Source organism: Pelobates fuscus, chromosome 9 (genome assembly GCF_036172605.1).
Source record: "Pelobates fuscus isolate aPelFus1 chromosome 9, aPelFus1.pri, whole genome shotgun sequence".
In the NCBI taxonomy this organism is placed as follows: Eukaryota; Metazoa; Chordata; class Amphibia; order Anura; family Pelobatidae; genus Pelobates; species Pelobates fuscus.
Genome location: NC_086325.1, coordinates 27281022 through 27296482, shown reverse-complemented (window position 1 = coordinate 27296482; position 15461 = coordinate 27281022). Strand labels below are relative to the sequence as shown.

The 15461-nt window shown below is 49.2% G+C and overlaps 1 protein-coding gene across 1 annotated transcript in view; it reads left to right on the top strand.

Annotated features, from left to right (window-relative positions):
• The window catches only part of LOC134572591 (class I histocompatibility antigen, F10 alpha chain-like), a 57761-nt gene that overhangs the window by 23404 nt on the left and 18896 nt on the right, over window positions 1–15461 (top strand). The window contains exons 4-6 of the mRNA XM_063431647.1: window positions 7755–8024; window positions 9577–9666; window positions 10005–10026. Coding sequence (XP_063287717.1) covers window positions 7755–8024; window positions 9577–9666; window positions 10005–10026 — 382 coding nt within the window. The remainder of the gene's footprint in view (window positions 1–7754; window positions 8025–9576; window positions 9667–10004; window positions 10027–15461) is intronic.

The window sequence follows — 15461 nt, the reverse complement described above, 5'->3', positions numbered from 1 at the left end:
CACACTACACACACTTCCCCCTTACACACACTGACCCCATACACACACTGACCCACAAACACTGCCCCACATACAAACACTACACACACTGACCCCATACACACACTGTCCACATACAAACACTGCCCCCATACACACACTGCCCCCACATACACTGCCCCCATACACACACTGCCCCACAAACACTGTCCCCATACAACACTGTCCCCATACAACACTGTCCCACAAACACTGTCCCGATACAACACTGTCCCACAAACACTGTCCCCATACAACACTGTCCCACAAACACTGTCCCCATACAACACTGCCCCACAAACACTGTCCCCATGCACACTACACACACTTCCCCCTTACACACACTGACCCCATACACACACTGACCCACAAACACTGCCCCACATACAAACACTACACACACTGACCCCATACACACACTGTCCACATACAAACACTGCCCCCATACACACACTGCCCCCATACACACACTGCCCCACAAACACTGTCCCCATACAACACTGTCCCACAAACACTGTCCCACAAACACTGTCCCCATACAACACTGTCCCCATACAACACTGTCCCACAAACACTGTCCCGATACAACACTGTCCCACAAACACTGTCCCCATGCACACACTGCCCCACAAGCACTGCCCCATACACATACTGCCCCGCACACTGCACACCCATACACACACAGTGCCCTACACAAACTGCTGCCCCCATACACACATTGCCCCAAACACACACACACGACCCCCTCATACATACAGTGCCCCCCCATACACACACTGCCCCACACATACATACAGTGCCCCCATACACACACTGTCACCCTTACGCACTCACACTCACTTCACCGCTCACACACACACTGCACCTTTCACACGCACTTCACCCCTAACACACACCACTTCTCCTATGCCCTATATCCCAGCAGACCCCAGGTAAGTTGTCAAACTGTTCTTAAACGGTATGACTACTTACTCTGGGGTGGGATCCTGGCCCTACTGGCACCATAACTACTACACTGAGCTGTAGTGGTTATTGTGCCAGGATTATTTTTTTTAAATAATCTACAAGTGCCCCTCCCGAGATCAGGCTCTGGATCTGCCACTGAGGCAAATAGACACCAAACCGGGTTACTGAGAACATCGCAAACGCGACCAGACACGCAAGTGTACACCCCCTTTCCCCCCCACCCCCTTTTTTTTTTACTTTTATTTTCTGTTTTTGGTGGTTAGTTCTTGTTGTTTGGTACACAATGTAAATAAGGTTAACCGCTAAACTACGGACACAGGAAATAGCCAGGTACCCCATGATTGACTCAGTTACCCTAGACCTGCTAACGGTTCTATTCTAACGGGGGTGGCACGAGCCTTTTAATCAACCCAGCCATTCACGCCACCCCCCACCACCACCTTACTGGACGTGGGACGGACAGGTACGATCTCCAGCAGACCCAACACAGACTAGATGACACCCCCTCCCCTACATCAATCCCCATACTGCTGACCCCAAGTGACACCCAAGATGCTGCAGGGACGTGGGAAAACCACGAACTGTGGAAAGATGGGGAGGCTGGTAAACTGAATTCTCGGGGTAAACCGCCCCTTCCTTGAAGCCGACCCCAAACTGTTAACTGAAAATGTGCTTGGCACAATAGCGGTAGGGGACGGGTTGACTAGAACAGAACAAATTCTATGTGGTATCTATTTCATGTTTCATTTATTTCATGTTTCATTTATTTGGTATTCATGGCAGTGTATAAACTGTACGTAAAACATAATGTTGTTGTATATAAACACAAGTGACTTGACGTGAGAGGACACACAGACCTTAACAAACCTAGCAGGGAACTGATGTATATGTACTAAGAAACTCTATTATTCGGATCGGAGTCAGGGTGCTCGGCGTATGATTGTCCCCTCCGGGCTACACAAAGTGCTCGCGGAGCGGATAACCACCCCCCGATACACCCGGCACGACTAAGACCGGGGTGATCCCCCACTTCCCCCTATCACACCTTCCCCCCCCCCCCATCTTCACCGCATAAAAGCAGGCTGGGACTACTAAGCGGGCTCCCTGGACCCTCGGCGGTCCTCCCAAAGACACCCACAAACTCCCCCGCTTACTAGCCTAACAAAACCTCCCTAAAGAGGACCCCCCTCCTCGTTACCTAGCAAGTAATTGTTATATTTTTAATTTTTAACCGTTAACTCTCACGCACCGCACCTCAGAGGGGCGTGCGGCGGACAGCTCTGACTCCAACGCGCACGAGACAGGCAGGACCTCAGGCAGACCATGGCCACACTTAAAATAACCTCCCTGAACGTCAACGGCCTTAACACACCGACCAAACGACGACTATTAATGAGGGAACTTAAAAGACAAAGGACAGACATAGCCTTCGTACAAGAATCACATATGCTGCGCTCAGCCCGGATTCAACTAACTGATCACCTATACACCAGGGCACACTCTTCCAGAGCTCTGATGAAGAAAAACGGAGTAGAAATACTCCTACATAAAAAATGCCCTTTCGTCACCCATACGACACAATCCGACACCATGGGTAGGTCATCCTTACTGGGACCATATTCGCCACCACATACCATCTAATTAACATTTACGCACCCAATTAACCAGACACAGACTTCTGGGACAACTTACACAACTTAATACACACGCTGCCATACGGAATAATAGTACTGGGGGGCGACCTGAATGCGACTCCCAGCCCACCAGTCGACCGTAGCACACCTATTGGGGGCCAGAGGGCGCCTAGGGTGGGGGGACAGGACAAGCTATTATCCCAGTTCATACAAAAAATGAAACTGCTAGACCCCTGGAGGCTGCGGCACCCGGGACAGAGCGATTACACATTCTTCTCGGAGGCACACTCCACTTATTCCCGCATTGATATATTCTTGGTCAATCAGAGAGGGATCCCCTGGATCCAATCTGTGCGAATAAACCTTATTACGTGGTTGGACCACGCTGACATAGAGCTTATACTACGAATCCCAGGGCCTAAACCACCATGGAAATGGAGGTTGAATGGCACACTTATTAAAGATCCCGAGGTGACGAAGCTCATTCAGGACGAACTAACGTCCTACTTTGACGAAAATGACATGCCGGACTTAACGCAATCTACAATATGGGCCGCTCACAAGGCGGTCATCCGGGGCACCCTTATCAAACTAGCAACTCGGCGGAAAAAACAGAAGGCGGAAACCCTCTTCAAGCTCCAAAAGGCGCTGAGGAGGGCCGAAGCCAAACACAAACAAACTCCCACGACACAGGGACTCCAGGACCTTAGGGCACTCCGCCATAAGATAAGGGCCACGGCGGTGGAGGATCTCGGCAGGGATCTAGTCCGTAAAAAACGCCTTTATTATGAAAGCTCTAACAAGATGGACACCCTCCTGGAAATTAATAACCCCACGGAAATTAACCAGATCTTCACGGAGCACCTAGCCAACATCTATAATCACTCCCCAGAACTAGACGGAAACAACGAGACATATGCACAAGCAGTCGCAAATTACGTAACCAAACCGAATATGAGACGTCTGACGCCGGAAGACATACTAACTTTGGGAGCTCCGATAGAGGAGGAGGAGGTAGACAGGGCAATCACGGCACTCAAAGGAAACAAAGCCCCGGGCCCAGACGGCTACTACTATAAAATCCTTAGAAACACATTGATCCCACGGCTCGTGAAGGTGTACACGGAATGGATGGACGGAGGACATCCTAACCCAGAAACACTAACGGCAGACATCACTCTCATCCCCAAACCAGGTAAAGACCCGATGGAGGCGGGGAACTACAGGCCCATCTCGCTGATAAATTTTGACGTAAAATTGTTTGCTAAAATCCTAGCGACACGCCTGAACCCCCTACTGGGAACATTGGTCCACCCAGACCAGGTCGGCTTTGTGCCATCTCGGCAACTGTACGAAAACACCAGGAGAGGGGCGGATGTCATTTGGTGGGCGGTGAGGACCCGGACGCCTTCTCTGATCCTATCCTTGGACGCGGAGAAGGCGTTTGACAGGGTCCTGTGGCACTACCTCTTCTCACTCTTAGGGCACCTACGAATGCCGTAAACGTTCATAAAGGGCATAAAAGCCCTGTACACAGAACCGCGGGCACAAACAACCGTTCCAGGAACAGCTTCGACCCCATTCAAACCCGCCAACGGCACCAGGCAGGGCTGCCCCCTCTCCCCCTTGTTGTTCATCCTAGCACTAGAGCCACTTCTGCAAAGGATGAGGGAGGATAGGAACATAACAGGCATTAGGGCGGGAGGGGAGGAATACAAAGTATCTGCGTACGCAGATGACATCATGGTCACACTCACCAACCCCCAGGGATCCTTGTCACACCTTCTCTCCCTCTTCGAAGAATATGGTCGGGTGTCAGGCTACAAAATTAACTTAGAAAAATCAGTGGCCATGCCACTAGAACTGGATACGGTAGAGATTACAGCCATACAAGCCAACCACTCCCTCAATTTCTCAAGAACCAATATTAAATATTTAGGGATTAAACTAACCGCAGACCCAGAGAGACTGTACGACGTGAATTACACACCCACATTGCAAACACTATGTAGGGATATAGAAAAATGGCAAGAAAAGCCAATCTCATGGATAGGGAGACTACATGCAATAAAAATTACGTTGCTTCCTCGCCCACTGTTCCTGTTCCAGGCCCTGCCGATTAAAGTTACTAAGCAAGACCTAACGACACTACAAAGACACATAGATAACTTTATATGGGCACAAAGACGACACAGAGTAGCTAGACAGGTGCTGTACCGACCGAAATCAAGGGGAGGATTGGGACTCCCAAATCTGTACCAATAATACTTGGCGGCTCAGTTAGCCCAAATAGTAGCGTGGCACGCACCAGAAGGCTCACACCGGTGGGTCGACCTGGAAACAAAGCTCATGAGCACGGATATGCCACAATTCTGGATATGGGTGCCCAAACAGGACAGACCAGCCCTACGAACCACTTGCCCGGCAATTCTAAATTCCATACGTATATGGGACAAGACAGCTACCAAGTATGCACTCAAACACACACCCTCACCATTAACTCCATATTTGAGGAATAAAGCGTTTGAGCCCGGGCTGAGCGCACGAGACTTTAGGGGCATAGAGAGTATGGGGATGCAGAGATATGGCCACATGTACGAGGGGGACTCCTTCAGAACGTTTGACAGTTTGAAAACCTTAACACCCCTAACTACAAAGGACGTATTCCGCCATATGCAATTACGAGACTTCGCCAAAATCCCAGAGGTTAAGAAAGCAGCGCACACCCTCATGACGTTCTATGAACAGCTCTGTAATGCCGAAACCATACAAAAGGGCTTAATAACAACTATTTACGCACAACTCAGCGCCCCTGCCAAAGACGCTAAAGACCCACGATACATTGGCCAATGGGAGACTGACCTGGGGGGGGGGGGGGGCACTGGAGGGTGAGGACTGGGTGGACATATGGGAAGCGACAGCCAAAACTTCAATCTGTGTACTGCACCAAGAACAATCATATAAAATGCTCATGAGATGGTACACCACACCAGTGCAACTACACAGAATGGGGAAAACCACGACAGACACATGTTGGAAGGGCTGCGGTGGTAAGGGCACCTTCGTGCACATGTGGTGGGAATGCCCTGAAATTAACAAATATTGGAAGCGCATACAGACACTACTGGCTGACGTACTGATGAAACATATAGATCTAGAACCATGGTATGTACGGGCTAGAAAGGCCCCCCGCAGTTAAAAACGACACAGGACGGCAAAATAACAATGTCATATCACTCGAAAAAAAAACCTCTCAATTGTTGTATGCCACGCAAAACTTATTGGTGATCGGCCTCTGCGTGAGCCGCTGTATATCGCCATGCCGCACTCAGTGTCGACTCAAAATAAAGAAATTAAAGTCCGAACTGCTTTAAGTAGAAAACAGATTGTATGGTTCCACTGTTAATCGATTGGAAAGTGTCTCGAATCATGTATTGTACTCTTACAGTTTAATGTATTTTATTGTATTGTTGTGTTCTTTTTATTTTATGAACGGGCAAGGAATGCCCTCCTCAGTTAAAAACAACACAGAGCGGCAAAATACTAATGTCATATAAGGTGAAAAACCACCTATCTATTGTTACATACCCTGTAAAACTTATTGGTAATCGGCCCCTGCGTGAGCCACTGTATATCACTATGCTGCATTCCATGTCGACTCAAAAATAAAGAAATAAAAAAAGTCTTCTTTTTTCTACAACATCTTATCTTTAAACCCGAAAAGGCCAAATTTAGCTTAATTCCACTCCTCCTCTCCCAGTGTGATTTCTAGCTTTATTTATGTTTGGTCCTAGGATTGGGCTTGTCCAGGAGAATTCAGGCGGGATGACTCTTAGAGTTTTTGGCATAGTCTGTACAGAAAGATAGGAAATGAGTTTTAAAAGTTGTGATAAGTCTTAAGTCCATCATATTCCCAAATATTTCATCTTTGTCTGGCACCAGCGATACAGGAAAGAATTGGAGTTGTGGCATAGCTCACCACGGCCCACAAACATTTAGAATGTCTGATTTATCGTTAAGTTGGATACAATGACAAAGTTTTAGAATTCAGCCATCAATCAGTGCATGATAAGAGAAAAGGTAAAGAAAAGTAAAAATGAGATAATCTGGATGCCTCGCTCATCTACGGTATAGTGAACCTGACAAAGAAAAGGCTCCGGTGTAAAATCAAACAGGAGAGGAAACAAAGATCACCCCTGTTTTAAACCTTTTTTGATAATAAATGGGTCCATTAGTGCCCAATTGATCCAGAGGCGAGAGAGGCGAGTATACCTGTGCAATCTAAGATTGGAAATAGGGATCAAAACCAAAAGGCTGTTTTTTTAATTGACATAAAAGAGTTTAAAACAGTGATTGACAGGGTGCCAAGAAGGAGGACCTCAGTTCCAAGTTAGAGATAAATACTGCGTGTGGGTTTCTACATTTAATTGTATTCTTTACATCTCACAAACACATTTTTTAAATATAGGGAATAAGAAAATAAAGATTATAAATAAATAGTCATTCCACCTCTATGAGGAACACTCAGCGTTTTCAAGCAGAGAATGGAGACGCTGAACTTTGGTCCTGCAATCTTTGCAGGGCATCATCCAGGAAGTCCCTCTAGTGGCTGTCAGAGTGACAGCCATTGGGGGTGTGGTTAGGTTGTAATGTAAACACTGCCTTTTCTCTGAAAAACAGTGTTTACACTGCTCAGTCTGCAGGGGCAGGTTATGTGTCCTCGAAATATTACATTAAGCTGTAGAGGTTCTGGTGCCTATAGTGATCTTTTAACTGAATAAATGAATGGGAGGCATACCATGAACATGATTAGAACATGTTGTCCTGTGACTGAATCAAGACCGATATCAAGCCAGGAATTGCACTCAGGACTGTGTGTCTGATCTTTATATACTCTTGTTTTAACAGAGCATTCTTTTTCTCTTGTATCTGTCAGCATTTATTTTATGTAGTAAAACATCCTTGTTCTATAATTGTAAAGAGTTGCTGAAAATGGTTGTGTTGTGTAAATGCTAATAATTATAATATTACGTGTACAAATTTGTAAAACACAGCTGTTATATGGATGTAAAATGTGTATATATGTGTGATTTTGTCTCCAGAAATCTTTTTAAAATAACTTTTCTTTAACTTCAGTTCGCCCAGAGGTGAAGGTTTCCAGTCAGCAATCAGATGGGGTCACAAAGCTTCACTGCCAGGTGTACGGGTTTTACCCCCGGGATGTGGATGTGATTTGGAAGAGAAATGGGATAGAGATTCCATCAGATGAGGCCAAACAGGTCCTCCCCAACACTGATGGCACCTATCAGATCACATTCACAGTAGAAGTACCGCCAGAGGAGGGGGAGATATACTCCTGCCATGTTGATCACAGCAGCCTGAATGAGACACTCATTGTGAATCCTGGTAATTTTACACTGAATCCTCCATCAGCCACTGTGTGCTTCCTAATCAAAGTAACAAAAACAGTCATTTACTACAATAAAACCTCTTGTTTGTCAAGAAATGTTTGTCCTTGTTTGATTAAACTGCTGTCTGTCTGTCCTGGCTTTATTATGTAACATTTCACATTACCCATGAAGCCATTTGAATCCCTTCATCCTATTGTTCTATATAACCTCTTTATATAACCAATATAACATTATTGAAAATGGAAAGAGAAAAAATCAGCGCTAGATTGCCACACAAGAAAATAATAATAGTAAGGCTGCAATCCTTAAAGGGGAGTCCCCTATAATCCCCTAATGATAAGAAATGATGCAAAATAGAACAAAAAAAGGTTGCGCCTAAAATATACAGTAAAACATATAAGAGTGTATAATAAATAATATAAAATAATACAATTTAATATTAAATATTAAATGAAATATAAATGGATAATTGGCAATAGTCCAAAGCACTTATCATAAGTCCATAATGGTAGATGCCGTGTATAAGAACAGGGATCCTGAGGCGTAAAATGGGGTGTGTCTTCACAAATGGGTACTTGAAATCCAGTGAAGTAATATGTGAAGAAAAAAGCAAGAGGAACTCCAATGGCACAGTATATAGATGAATAAAATGGTAAATAAAATAAAAGTAGTCTTACTCACACTTTTCAGAGCTAGAACCTAGGTTTATTCATCTAAATACTGTGCCATTGGAGTTCCTCTTGCTTTTTTCTTCACATATTACCTCACTGGATTGCAAGTACCCATTTGTGAAGACACACCCCATTTTACGCCTCAGGATCCCTGTTCTTATACACGGCATCTACCATTATGGACTTATGATAAGTGCTTTGGACTATTGCCAATTATCCATTTATATTTCATTTAATATTTAATATTAAATTGTATTATTTTATATTATTTATTATACACTCTTATATGTTTTACTGTATATTTTAGGCACAACCTTTTTTTGTTCTATTTTGCATCAATATAACATTATTACTAAGAAGGAACAGGTCTGCCCCATCTCCATCATGGTAGTCTAGCTGTTAAGGCCACACACTTAAGCGCTATTAAAATTAAAAAAAATCCTTAATACTTAACTTAAATACAAAACTCACCAGATTCCTTAACAGTCCTGTGCTGATATCCCCTCCATACAACTAGATGTAAATGCCTCCTATAACTCTTGAGTCCTGAAACTCAATATATCTTCTTCCCTAGAACTGTCACATACAGCCCTTTTCTATTATACAACAAAATTATTTTTACATATAGCTTTATTAAAAATTTTAAACCCATAAATTATCATTTTTTCATGTAATAAATAGGATTTGTTTTTATACATTTACGGTTATGTTTATTGTCTTTGCTACTTGTGACCTTCTTAGAATTATTTGGTCGAACAAAATAGATGTAAATTTATGTAAATGTGAAATTTTCCAAATTGGTTGAAGAATATTATATCCGGTTCTCAGAAAGTCCCACGCACATCATGTCTATACTGCATTGTCTCTATCTTTCAGATCACAGAATGGCCTTCCCTCGTCTTCATTATGCTATACCTGTTATAGTGTTTGTCATGCTTGGATTTGTAATACTGATAATTTGTTCAGGTAAGATGTAGACCAAGGAATCAGGATTTAATTCCCAAACTATTTTTGTAACGCGTCAGTACAGTATAAGCTTTTTTATAGATGTAAACAATATCCTTTATTTTTGCGATAAAACATACAAAACTAGGAATGTCTTAATTTGTTTTGGATTTTTCACAGTATTGGAGGGAATTATTATTATTATTATAGTTTATATATAGAGCCAACATATTCTCCAGCACTTTACAATTATAATATATATTTTTTTTGCCTGTTTTTACTATTTTAAACTTGTAACATATGTAAATAAAACCATTTTATGCATTTAGGAGTAACATGACCACCTGGTTTTATTTCAGTTTGGCGTGTTCTGTCTATCAGGTAAGTGACACACTGCAAAGCAATGCCCATAAGCCAATTGTTTTTCTAAAATGTTTATTATAAAATATTTTTCTCTATTGGGAAGCTTGTTTACCTTTTGACTATATAAAGTTCCAGTTTTTGTTAATACCTATTGTTAAATTGATTTTTTATTTTTTTGGGTGAAATATTTTGAATTCAGTTTGCCTGCCCCCCTGTACTTTACCACTCTCCCATTCATGCACATAGATGCCCAATATTGGGTGATACAAGCTTGTACTTTGTTTTAAGGAGCTGCTATCTCCTGTTGTCCTTTTTTACATCACTAGATGTGTCTGTATGCTGACCAGATGCTCATACCCACATGGTGCCAGGCCTGGAGTACAATGCCTTTTCCTGCTCGTTTTTTTTCACTTAGCTGAGCAGAGTACATCTGTTAGAGGCATTAACAGCTCTTTTTCCTTTCTTTTTTAGAAAATAGGATGAGGATTAAAACTGTGGAATGGGGAGTATATATTTCATAAAATGATGAGGGATTGTAGGTTGAATATGGGGATTAATTGGCTCCTATTTGCTGGAGACTGTGGCATCTTATACCCAATCCTCAAGTACCCCCTACCAGTTCAGGATTTAGCTCCCCCTGCGGCCGCCAGCACAGACAGCTCCCGCTGCGGCCGCCAGCACAGACAGCTCCCCCCTGCGGCCGCCAGCACAGACAGCTCCCGCTGCGGCCACCAGCACAGACAGCTCCCCCTGCGGCCGCCAGCACAGACAGCTCCCCCTGCGGCCGCCAGCACAGACAGCTTCCCCCTGCGGCCGCCAGCACAGACAGCTCCCCCCCTGCGGCCGCCAGCACAGACAGCTCCCCCTGCGGCCGCCAGCACAGACAGCTCCCCCTGCGGCCACCAGCACAGACAGCTCCCGCTGCGGCCACCAGCACAGACAGCTCCCGCTGCGGCCACCAGCACAGACAGCTCCCGCTGCGGCCACCAGCACAGACAGCTCCCGCTGCGGCCACCAGCACAGACAGCTCCCGCTGCGGCCACCAGCACAGACAGCTCCCGCTGCGGCCACCAGCACAGACAGCTCCCGCTGCGGCCGCCAGCACAGACAGCTCCCCCTGCGGCCACCAGCACAGACAGCTCCCCCTGCGGCCACCAGCACAGACAGCTCCCGCTGCGGCCACCAGCACAGACAGCTCCCGCTGCGGCCACCAGCACAGACAGCTCCCCCTGCGGCCGCCAGCACAGACAGCTCCCGCTGCGGCCACCAGCACAGACAGCTCCCCCTGCGGCCACCAGCACAGACAGCTCCCCCTGCGGCCACCAGCACAGACAGCTCCCCCTGCGGCCACCAGCACAGACAGCTCCCCCTGCGGCCGCCAGCACAGACAGCTCCCCCCTGCGGCCGCCAGCACAGACAGCTCCCCCCTGCGGCCGCCAGCACAGACAGCTCCCGCTGCGGCCGCCAGCACAGACAGCTCCCGCTGCGGCCACCAGCACAGACAGCTCCCCCTGCGGCCGCCAGCACAGACAGCTCCCCCCTGCGGCCGCCAGCACAGACAGCTCCCGCTGTGGCCGCCAGCACAGACAGCTCCCCCTGCGGCCACCAGCACAGACAGCTCCCCCTGCGGCCGCCAGCACAGACAGCTCCCCCCTGCGGCCGCCAGCACAGACAGCTCCCCCCTGCGGCCGCCAGCACAGACAGCTCCCCCTGCGGCCGCCAGCACAGACAGCTCCCCCCTGCGGCCGCCAGCACAGACAGCTCCCGCTGCGGCCGCCAGCACAGACAGCTCCCCCCTGCGGCCGCCAGCACAGACAGCTCCCCCTGCGGCCACCAGCACAGACAGCTCCCGCTGCGGCCGCCAGCACAGACAGCTCCCGCTGCGGCCGCCAGCACAGACAGCTCCCCCTGCGGCCACCAGCACAGACAGCTCCCCCTGCGGCCACCAGCACAGACAGCTCCCCCTGCGGCCGCCAGCACAGACAGCTCCCCCCTGCGGCCGCCAGCACAGACAGCTCCCGCTGCGGCCGCCAGCACAGACAGCTCCCCCCTGCGGCCGCCAGCACAGACAGCTCCCCCTGCGGCCACCAGCACAGACAGCTCCCGCTGCGGCCGCCAGCACAGACAGCTCCCGCTGCGGCCGCCAGCACAGACAGCTCCCCCTGCGGCCACCAGCACAGACAGCTCCCCCTGCGGCCGCCAGCACAGACAGCTCCCCCTGCGGCCACCAGCACAGACAGCTCCCGCTGCGGCCGCCAGCACAGACAGCTCCCGCTGCGGCCACCAGCACAGACAGCTCCCCCTGCGGCCACCAGCACAGACAGCTCCCCCTGCGGCCACCAGCACAGACAGCTCCCGCTGTGGCCGCCAGCACAGACAGCTCCCCCTGCGGCCGCCAGCACAGACAGCTCCCCCCGCGGCCGCCAGCACAGACAGCTCCCCCCTGCGGCCGCCAGCACAGACAGCTCCCCCCTGCGGCCGCCAGCACAGACAGCTCCCCCTGCGGCCACCAGCACAGACAGCTCCCGCTGCGGCCGCCAGCACAGACAGCTCCCGCTGCGGCCGCTAGCACAGACAGCTCCCCCTGCGGCCACCAGCACAGACAGCTCCCCCTGCGGCCACCAGCACAGACAGCTCCCCCTGCGGCCGCCAGCACAGACAGCTCCCCCCTGCGGCCGCCAGCACAGACAGCTCCCGCTGCGGCCGCCAGCACAGACAGCTCCCCCCTGCGGCCGCCAGCACAGACAGCTCCCCCTGCGGCCACCAGCACAGACAGCTCCCGCTGCGGCCGCCAGCACAGACAGCTCCCGCTGCGGCCGCCAGCACAGACAGCTCCCCCTGCGGCCACCAGCACAGACAGCTCCCCCTGCGGCCACCAGCACAGACAGCTCCCCCTGCGGCCGCCAGCACAGACAGCTCCCCCCTGCGGCCACCAGCACAGACAGCTCCCCCTGCGGCCACCAGCACAGACAGCTCCCGCTGCGGCCGCCAGCACAGACAGCTCCCCCCTGCGGCCACCAGCACAGACAGCTCCCCCTGCGGCCACCAGCACAGACAGCTCCCCCTGCGGCCGCCAGCACAGACAGCTCCCCCTGCGGCCGCCAGCACAGACAGCTCCCCCCTGCGGCCACCAGCACAGACAGCTCCCCCTGCGGCCACCAGCACAGACAGCTCCCGCTGCGGCCGCTAGCACAGCTGGGCTGCTTTGTATCCAGGTCCGGCCCTGGTTAGAAACCCCTGGTCTAGAGGTAAAGTTGCTTCACGTCTCTTCAGATCTTCTGACATTCATCCTGGTGGCGAGTCTGGAGTATATTATGCTCAAATGATATATTATACACACACACACACACACACACACAATTAAACACACTCACAGTGCACTCAATAAGGGATACAAATTGCAGGGGATGATCAGTGTCAAGCCCTGGCTGATGGTTTTATAAGGAAGGTGGAAAACTACAAACTTCTCGCCCCAGAACCCAGCAAGAGGTAAGAGTGGCCCTGCAGATTTAAATTAAATCTATTGGTTTTAGACTTTTTTTCTATAGATAGTCTTGGCAATCCTACAGTTTTGACATTAGACATAACTCCTTAACATAGTAAAGGGAGAGTTTTAAACTTATTAAATAAACCTTAACATAATAATACATTTATCTATATATAAACCATGTTTTAGAATACCGTACTGTACAGGTGGTGACATCATCTGTGCAATAATTCCCAGTAATGAATGAGAAATAGCGTGGCTCCCCTGAGCCATGGGCCGAGGCCGGCAGGGGAGGTCCCAGGATCTCCCCTGCCGGTCTATGCAGGGCCGGCACTATCCGAGCGCCGGCCCGCTGTGTGCCATGAAGGGCCGGTGAGGAGATCAATGATCTCCCTCACCGGCCCACTTTAATAGACCTGCGGCTGGGGAGGGAGGGAGAGGACCCGGCGGATTCCTCTCGCGAGATCCGGCGCGTTGCCATGGCAACGACCGGATCTCGCGAGAGTGAACTCTAGCCTCGCAGGCTAGAGTTCACTCACCCACTGGACGACCAGGGAAGATACCAGCGTGCCGGGCTCTCACTCACCAGCGTGCCGGTCCCCCCCACCTCCCAGGCTAAAGGTAAGAAGGGAGGAGGGGGGGGACATAATACCTACTTATTTTATTTTACCCCCCCAACACTCAATGCCTGCTAACATGCACACACAGCACTCTCACATCCATCACACCCAGCACTCTCACTCCCATCACACCCAGCACTCTCACATCCAGCACTCTCACATCCATCACACACAGCACTATCACTCCCATCACACACATCACTCTCACTCCCATCACACACAGCACTCTCACTCCCATCACACACAGCACTCTCACTCCCATCACACACAGCACTCTCACTCCCATCACACACAGCACTCTCACTCCCATCACACACAGCACTCTCACTCCCATCACACACAGCACTCTCACACCCATCACACACAGCACTCTCACACCCATCACAGCACTTTCTCACACCCATCACAGCACTTTCACACACATCACACTCAGCTCTCTCACACACATCACACTCAGCACTCTCACACACATCATCCACAGCACTATCACACTCAGCACTCTCACACACAGCACTCTCACACACATCACACTCAGCGCACTATCACAAAACACATCATACACAGCACTCTCACGCACATCATACACAGCACTATCACACTCAGCACTATCACACTCAGCACTATCACACTCAGCACTCTCACACTCAGCACTCTCACACTCAGCACTCTCACACTCAGCACTCTCACACTCAGCACTCTCACACACAGCACTCTCACACACATAACACATCACACACAGCACTCTCACACTCAGCACTATCACAAAACACATCACACACAGCACTCTCACACATCATCCACAGGACTCTCACACACAGCACCCTCACACACATCACCCTCAGCACTCACACACATCATCCACAGCACTATTACACTCAGCACTCTCCCCTATACACACACTAGATTCCTTGTAAGCAAACACATACTACACCCCTAAACACACACTCTCTACAAACACTACATCACATATACACACACACACACTATAGCCTGCATGCACACACTTGCTACATCCCCTATACACACATTCTCTACAGCCCCTAGCCACATATGCATTAAATTACACCACAAACACAACACGACTAAAACCGACCTTATTACACAATACCACACCACAATCAGCTCACTCTATACACACACACACAATCCCACAAGCAGGCTCCAAACACAGCACAATATGCTTTCCTGGCATTTTTGTCTCCTGGTATCCATTTATAGAGACACCAGAGACAAGTTGCAAGGAAACACAGTGCAAGCATGTTATTAAATTTGCTTGCACTGTGCAGAACAAATACAGGGCTTTTTTCTCATGCTAGAGCTCTTTAGCAGAGCTCTGCGCATGGTCT